The sequence below is a fragment of the Pundamilia nyererei genome, unplaced genomic scaffold (assembly GCF_000239375.1).
Source record: "Pundamilia nyererei isolate P.nyererei 1_Seehausen unplaced genomic scaffold, PunNye1.0 scaffold00009, whole genome shotgun sequence".
Lineage (NCBI taxonomy): Eukaryota > Metazoa > Chordata > Actinopteri > Cichliformes > Cichlidae > Pundamilia > Pundamilia nyererei.
In genome coordinates this window covers 1,536,064-1,544,238 of record NW_005187410.1, presented here as the reverse complement: position 1 = coordinate 1,544,238, position 8,175 = coordinate 1,536,064, and the positions used below count along the sequence as shown (strand labels likewise).

Genomic DNA, 8,175 nt, shown 5'->3' with positions numbered 1-8,175 from the left:
AACTTACACTAACTACTGATCTTATCTATTTCTGATTTTATCTGTTTTGATTTCATATACTGTTTTGTTTGTTTGTTAAGCTTAAATTTCAAAACTTACATTAACTACTGATTTTATCTACTGTTCTGATTTTATCTGTTTTGATTTTATATACTGTTTTGTTTGTTTGTTTGTTTGTTAAGTGGGTTTAGAGCTCTGGGTAGCTCCCCAGCTGGGTCTAGACTGGGTCTAGAGAGTATTTTAAATTCAGGGAATTTAAAATAGAAAGTAGCTCGTCCACAGAAGGACTGGTAGCTCCCCTTATGATAGGGGTTCAGATCGCGTGAACAGGTGTGGGATTAGAGCTCTGGGTAGCTCCCCAACTGGGTCTAGACTGGGTCTAGAGAGTATTTTAAATTCAGGGAATTTAAAATAGAAAGTAGCTCGTCCACAGAAGGACTGGTAGCTCCCCTTACGATAAGGGTTCAGATCGCGCGAATAGGTGTGAAATGTGTGTGTTTAGTTAGTTAGTTTGTTTGCTTGTTTTAATCAATTTTAAATCATGCTTTTTATTTGTTTTTGTTTCTAATGTCTCTGTAAAGCACTTTGAATCACCTTGTTGTTGAATTGTGCTATACAAATAAATTTGCCTTACCAAACGACTCACGGACCGGCCCGGGGGTTGGGGACCGCTGCCGTACATGGCATGGAAGTTAACGTGTACTGTACCTGTACTAATGCACCACAATCTGGTTTTTGTTTGTGTGACTATCATGAAAATTGGGAACATGGCATGTCACATTGTCCAAAGACTGTTAAGCATTTTGAAATCTTGGTTCACAGGACAGTTTTCTAATATGTCTTGGTCTTATTTACGTTCACAGTAGAAGGTGGAGAGATTTGTTGATTTTCTTTAGGCTATATGTTGTTTTAAGACTGACAGCAGTTTTCAGAAATGTTCTTGAGCCCTATATGGGCTCTGCATGGCTTGAGAGCCCCAAAAACATGGCCATTCAATATCATATTTTAGCACAATCCCTTGTGTATGGAGTATGGAGTGTATTTCTTTTAATGACATAATGTGTCACATAATGTGTCTTTTTTTTGAGAAAATTCTGACAACATTCATATTCTTAAATAGAATAAATAGAATTGAGTAGAACAGAATAGTTCTTTATTGTTATTTTACACTTTTTGGTTTTGGCTTGACTTTTTTAAAATATTCAATCTTCATTTGGAAACAGAGCTGTACTTAATGTTAAATAAGAGGCTAAAACTCTTGCAAAATGAGAATGGTCTTTTGAAGGGATTTGAACAGTGATAAGTATTATCCTTATCAAAATAATTGGTAATATTTAAAGATAAAAATAAAGAAATGTATCTTAATTGAGCAGAAACAGGACCATGGGAGATCAGAATATGTCATTGCTCACAAGCATTATCATCATAATTACCATAAAGCCCATGAAGATTGATGTGGAAGTACCAACCTTTACAGAAAAGGTTCAGATTAAATCAAAAGACAGATGAGGGTTAAGGAAGGGTGGCAGTAGAAGGCAAAAACATAAAAGCTGTCAGCTTTTTCCCATCAGAAGATAGATGTTGGATCTTCTGTGTGTGGTTAGCAAGCATGGTTTCTAATCCAAGGCTATGTTCAGATGGAGAAAGAGGAAGGAAGCTTTGTAAGAGTAGACATGTCAGTCCTTTCTGAGCCATCACGGCTTTGCCTCAGCCTCAAATATAGCAAAACTCCATGATTGTTGAGACACGTCTCTCTTACAGCGAGAGGGACGAACAAAAACGTAGGTTAATGGTCAAAAGGCCAAGCTACGAAAAAAGGCTTTGTGAAGTTGCCCAGTAGCTCTTGTTAGTTTACCAGACTCGTTTGTATAACACAATCCACAGCAAGCGTGAGCAACTTCACTAAACTTTGAGAACACAAAAGATCCCTGTGTGTCACATGAACCATGAAAATAACATGTAAAGGCTACATGTTCTATCAGTTTGACATGTGAACATACAGGTACAGCATGTGAAGGGAAACAGAAAGGAAATAAGTCAATTCAGTTGCAAATGATTTCAAACCACAGAAAATATTTTTCACTATTAATATTATGTTTCACTTTTACATTAGAATTTACCATAAAACACTGGGTACACTGGGGCTTTTAAAGGTCAGTGGTGTTTTCAGGAGGCAAAAGAAAAAGAGTGATTTTAATTGTGGACTGCACACAAGACACTAATTATATGGACTCAGTATGTATAACTGTATGAAATGTCAACTTGGAACTGAATTGACTCAAACTCATTCACAAGCTCCATTTGTGCTGTTCAACAATATCTTCAGTGTCTATCAAATCACGCACTGCAGACACAAAGACAATGCACAAACAGATTTGGGACAGACAATTGAAAGAGGTCAGTGTATTGAAAAGCTTGCTAAACAGAAAAGCTGTAATAGAAAAGGCATAATAGGAGCGGGGCTTCTATAATGTATGACTGTTATTAAACTGATGGTTACTAGAAAAAAATAGAAATAAGTATTGATGAAGATGATGATAATTAGATTTTTTGCTAATTACTGTTGCACATTTTTTTTAGCATCAGTATAGATGGCTTACCCATGAGTCCCAGTTTGCAGGCTGTGGAAAACAAAGGAAGTAATAAATACGAAGAGCAGAATACTTTACAGGGTTGTTGCTTTTGCCTTTTACATTCAATAAGACACGCCCCATGCTCTAGAGCTACAAGCCCATAGCATAAGATCTCCAGCAGAACAACTGTACAAGCACTATGTGGTAAAGTATTAACTGATGTGTGAAGTCTGAAGGGGTAGATTTGTTAAATATATTAGTATATTATTTAATTGTGTTAAAAACTAACAACACTCTCAGACCAATGGATAACAATGTCACTTGGAACAGAGGACAATATTTTAACATTAAGATTTGGCCGCCTGTAAAACTAAGTCATAGAGCATAGCAAGAGCATTAGGGAATCCACAGTTAGGTCCACAATTACATTTTTTGTAATTTTGCCTCAGTATACAAATATAGGCAATATGATTAAAATTAAAGTGATAATTGACGTGTTAACTTTTAGCTTTAACTCAAGCATCTTAAAAAAAGCCTTCCGTTAATTGATTATGAATTATAACCTTGGCATTGTAGGGCCCCCCAACCAGCAATAGCAGATGGCTTCCCCGCTGAGCCTGGTTCTGCTCAGATTTCTTCCTGTTGAAAGGGAGTTTTTCTTTCCCACTGTCTCCTTGCTTGCTCATATGGGGTCATCTGATTTTGGGGGTTTTCTCTCTTATATTGGAGGTTCTTTAAAAAATATATATACATACATATAAAGGGATTAAGGAAAATATTAAGATAAAAGATTTTATCTCTCATTTGAGGCAATAACTCTTGTGATTTGGGGCTATACGCATGAACTTGAACAGAATTGAACTAAAGTGAATATTATACTACCACTAGTATAATGATTAATGAATATATAGTCAAACTATAACTGCGCTCTATGTACTTCTGTGCACTTCACAGGAACATTTCTGATATTAATCATCAGTGATTCGTAGCTTTTCACCAGATCAATATTTTTACTGTACTATTAGTTTTGGTTTGCTCATCATGTACTTTCGTGAAAAAATATCTTTTGGCATGTTGGATGTTTAACGTTTTCACAAACTAACTGTAACTCTGCTAATTTTTGTTTAATTATACATTATGTGTACTTTAAAACCAAAACAATTAACTGAAATGGGTTAAAAAGCTCTATACACTGGGCTTCAGAGTGGGGAATTTAAAATGTATGGGTTTGTCATTGCAAGCTTCCTGTCTTTCAAGCTATGTAAATCACAAGTAATGGCATGTAGTAACTTTGATCAATACCATGCATAGTATAAGCCAAACAAAAATAGATCATTTAAGTATTTGAAAGAATAAAAGCAACTTCCCAGTAACATTAGGAACGTTTAGGTTATTGAAAATTTGTACAGTCTTGGGGACCAAGAAAGAACAGCAAAGCAGGGCTGTAGTCTGCAGTTCATGCCATGAGTGATCCATGGAAAGTGCTAAAGCAGGAAGAAGTGTACACTAGAGGCAGGTGTCTACAGGTCATCATGCCTTCATCTAACTCTTTTTTTGGTATTTTGGAAAGAAGCAGAGCAGGCAACACTTCAAACTATGCCACGCTTACCAAGTGATTTCAATTTCTATTCAGACCTATCAAGTTTATTTCAGCATATTTAAAGTGAACCAACCACACTGGCAATGGCAGATGTTGTTGGCTAATCCTTCATTGGACATCTCATTCTTTAACTCAGTTCATTTGGAATTAAATATCATGAAATGAACTTAAATTCTGTCTGAATAGAAACTAAAACCTCTTGTGAAGACTGACATATCTTAAAAGAGAGAGGGTCTCTAGGATCTTTATCTTCATGCCGTGAATCATCCACCTGTGTGACCGTGGAGGCTTTGGTTGCTGCACTGAAAGAATCCAGGTCCATGTCCAACAGGTTGCTCACTGCAGGACTGTCAAACTGATAACAACAGGAACAGGAGGGCTCATTGGCTAATTGGGCACAACAGTGGGAGGAGGGATAAGGACAGAATTGAAAAGACAGAATAGAATAGAATAGAATAGAATAGAATAGAATAGAATAGAATAGAATAGGAGAAATTAGAGGAGGGGCAGATCAGAAGCGGGTGTTCTGACCTGCACAGAAAAGGGGAAAGCTAAAGGGTTCATCGACAGCAGCTGCTCACTGACCTCTGTAGGGGAGGTGACGTTGATATCAGGAGTAGCTGCAGCATCAAAAAGGTTGATGATATTCTCTGTTTTTAGCTCTTTAGATGGTGTCACCTTGGGTGGAGGAGGCACTGCTGGTCTGAGCTAGAATATAGAAAAAAGGCAGTAATTAATTCCTTCAACTAGACAAATCAATTGGACTTTGCTGTTATGAATGCAAAATTCATATTATGCAGTTTAATTTTGTCAGAATGTGCAAATTATATTTTGTATTCATTTGTTTTAAAGTACATGCCAGATGGATCAACGTAAATAAGTTCTACGATAGTCTCACAAAAACTTTACCATGAAGCCGTGAATGTGTTTACATATACGATAATAGCCTAAACTGGGGTTCTATTGCCGATCACAAAGAGTTGACCTGAATTTAAAAACAAATGTATGGCAACCCTATGTGTAAGTGATGATGGCTCCCCAGAAACTAAAACACTAAATGATCCTCTGTGTATTCTGAACAAAGAGAAAACATCAGTGTGTGTGTGTGAGACACTGTTTGTCTACCTTGGATGGGGATTTGGGGATCGGGGGTGGTCCTCCTGGCCTGAGAGTGTGGTTTGATGCCTCTTTACCGCTGAGTAAACAAGATAGAGAGAAAGAGGGAGAAGAAAAGAAAACAAATTACAGAGAAAGCAATGAAGACGGCAAACGATATGAGATAAAAGCGCCGAGGTTAAAGAAGCAGCTAAATGCTAAAACACAAGATTGTAAGAAGGGTTACAAGACATGCACTGCAAGATTTCAAGCTGAAAGTGTTAGAAAAGCTGTCATGCAAGAAAAGTGAGTCCCCTTTCATGGTTTCAAGTCCTCTCCTCTCATGCAAGCAGGCTTTGTTTGTGCCTCCAGTAAATCGTCACAAGCGAGCAGTGATAGAGGCAACTCCTGTTACAGAGAAGATGCTCTAAAGTGGATAAAAGCTGCTCCAGAGCTGCAGATATTAAAAAAACGTTGACATATACCTGTAACTTAAAGCTGCAACAGGTGATTTTGTACACTGGCTGTTTTAGATGGCAGTGAGAGGTACGTTTTGAAATGTCAAACACATCAAGGAATTTGGTGTTTAGGATTCAGGGAAAGACAACAATTCTGGAGCTCCAGAACTCCAGGGTCCCCCCTAAGATCCAGGCTTATTTTGTGTCAGCATCTCTGAATATGTATGCTGAGGCATTTTACCACAGACAGAAGCTGCAGCTCTACTGATGTGTGTTCACTTATGGATCCTACAAAGACAATGCATGTTTATATATCTACAATTTAGTCATTTTAATCTTCTCTAATTTATTTTGGTCCATAGTTTTTATGATGGACCTTTGCTCTATTGTTGGATTTCAGTTCCTTGGTTTCCACTTGGCTTGAAAACATTGAACACTACTGACTAATGCAGGACCGACTGAAAATTCACCTTCTACCTTACGGTGAAAGACAGCATAACTATTGCTAACAGTGACAGTCTTGCGTGGCGCAGCATATAAGACACACAGGTCTACTCAACTCTATCTGCAGCTCTGAGCACGAAACTTTCCGATCCAAAAGTACTTCTTTGAAATCACTTGCACAAATCAAGCATCCAGTCCTCTGAAAACTCCCAAGTCTGCAGACTGACTAACATACACGCTAGCTCAACAGACAGGTCAGTTGGACAGACAGACAACAGTTGTTTCATCATTGTTACCCCAGCTGCTTCCAGTTACCTCCTATTTGCTCCTGATGATGAGGCGCCGCAGATACCTGTCTTGCTGAAAGGGGGGGTGGGGGATTCAGGGGTAGCTCTAAGTTAATCCATTGCTGTTTTTGATATGTGGTGTAATAATCTAAAAGATTCACAGTGATAGATTATTGCACCACTTCAAACATGCATCATAAATTAGTGATGCAATAGAGAGATCAGCCTTCAACATAAATCAGTTAAGATCATAGATTTCTCTAAAATATTTATCCCTTACAAGCACTCATAGAAACTTCTTCTATTTGCTGTTAATGTTAATCAAAAAATGAGGTATTTTTGGAACCTGCAGGATTTACAAATTAAAATAAAACTCTGCTCATAAACAGTGTGGACAAAAAAAGATGTATAAATAACCTCCCCACTTCATTTATGCATCAAAAACAATGGCTTTGCGCTCTTCCTAAGGTAAACTAGTTTATGAGGCTCAGCATTCTGAAATCACTGTCAGGATTTTTTTTTCAAGCAGCTGTTTCAGGTAATCTGAAATGTTTCCAGTACCTCAGGTGTGTAAAACCCAATTTTATCAAAATAAAATTTGATTAAAATTAGTGCTGTCAGCGTTAATCGCGTTAAAATGACGTTAACGCCATAACTGCATTAACGCGGCAAATCTCCGTTAGCGAGTTAGTTATGGCGTTAACGTCATTTTAACAAGATTAACGCAGACAGCCCTAATTAAAATAGAAAAATAAAATGATATCTGTTTAATTCCACAGATCCCTCCTAAAGCTTAACCTCTTATGTAAAAAGAATATGAAACAAGCAGTTTCCAAGTACCTGAGAGAATTTAAATGACGGCTCATTGCTCACTAACCTAGTTGTGTCTGTTTCCTCCAGTTTCTCCAGGGTGTCATACATATCCTGATCCAACTGTAGAGACAGAAAGATGGTGTGTAAGATAAACATTTTTATATCATGTATTTATTTATTTAATTAATATTACATTTCCTTTGCCACCTTCTTTAATTTTTATATTTTACACTGCAAAGGCACCCTCCTAATAGATATTTTTATCCATGTATTGTAAAGTGTAATTGCTACAGTTTGTTTCCATCGTCGGGTCCAAACAAATTACTTAGAAACTTTTCTCTTTCAAGGGAAAAAAGAGAAATACATTAAAACAGACTTTGCACTAGGTGATAAACAAGGAAGGTTAGATCAGATTTTATATTCAGCTGCAGGCCCTGCTGACATAGTCGATGGCCTCGTCTGGTCTGAACTGTTATCTGATATACTGCATCCATTTCTCTCGTCTAATCTTTATCTAAATCCATCACTGCTAGAGGCTTATAGAAGACTCCTACCCGACTCATTTCTTTGTGAAACTTCTCCTCAAAACCAGCCAAACTCTGGAAGGTGCTGACATAAAACCCAACACGACTAGAAAGGGCAGAGAAGAGAGAGACAGCACTGACTGCATTAACAGCTTGACTTCATTTAATATGCCTATAGGCACAGAAGAAAGTGAAATGCACTGATCCATTTAGGAAAAATCAAAAACACATATTCCCTACCTGTTCCAAAGTGACGGCAACTCTTCTTGCAAGTCAGCATTAATCTCCTCAAACACCTTCTGGGCCCTTTCTAGCTCCTCCTCAGCCTGAAATTAATGAATTAGAGTATGTTTGCAAGTGTGTTAGATGTTCTGGTAATGA

At 37.5% G+C, this 8,175-nt stretch overlaps 1 protein-coding gene across 3 annotated transcripts in view; it reads right to left on the bottom strand.

Annotated features, from left to right (window-relative positions):
* Positions 1-8,175, bottom strand: part of bin1a (bridging integrator 1a) — an 18,241-nt gene that overhangs the window by 6,798 nt on the left and 3,268 nt on the right. For 2 of the 3 annotated variants that reach the window (XM_005723301.1, XM_005723303.1), the window contains exons 8-14: positions 8,035-8,120; positions 7,825-7,900; positions 7,335-7,390; positions 6,486-6,530; positions 5,299-5,368; positions 4,759-4,881; positions 2,601-2,621 (exon numbers count right to left, since the gene is read on the bottom strand). In XM_005723301.1, the coding sequence (XP_005723358.1) occupies positions 2,601-2,621; positions 4,759-4,881; positions 5,299-5,368; positions 6,486-6,530; positions 7,335-7,390; positions 7,825-7,900; positions 8,035-8,120 (477 nt within the window). The remainder of the gene's footprint in view (positions 1-2,600; positions 2,622-4,758; positions 4,882-5,298; positions 5,369-6,485; positions 6,531-7,334; positions 7,391-7,824; positions 7,901-8,034; positions 8,121-8,175) is intronic. The other variant, XM_005723302.1, reaches the window with a different exon arrangement.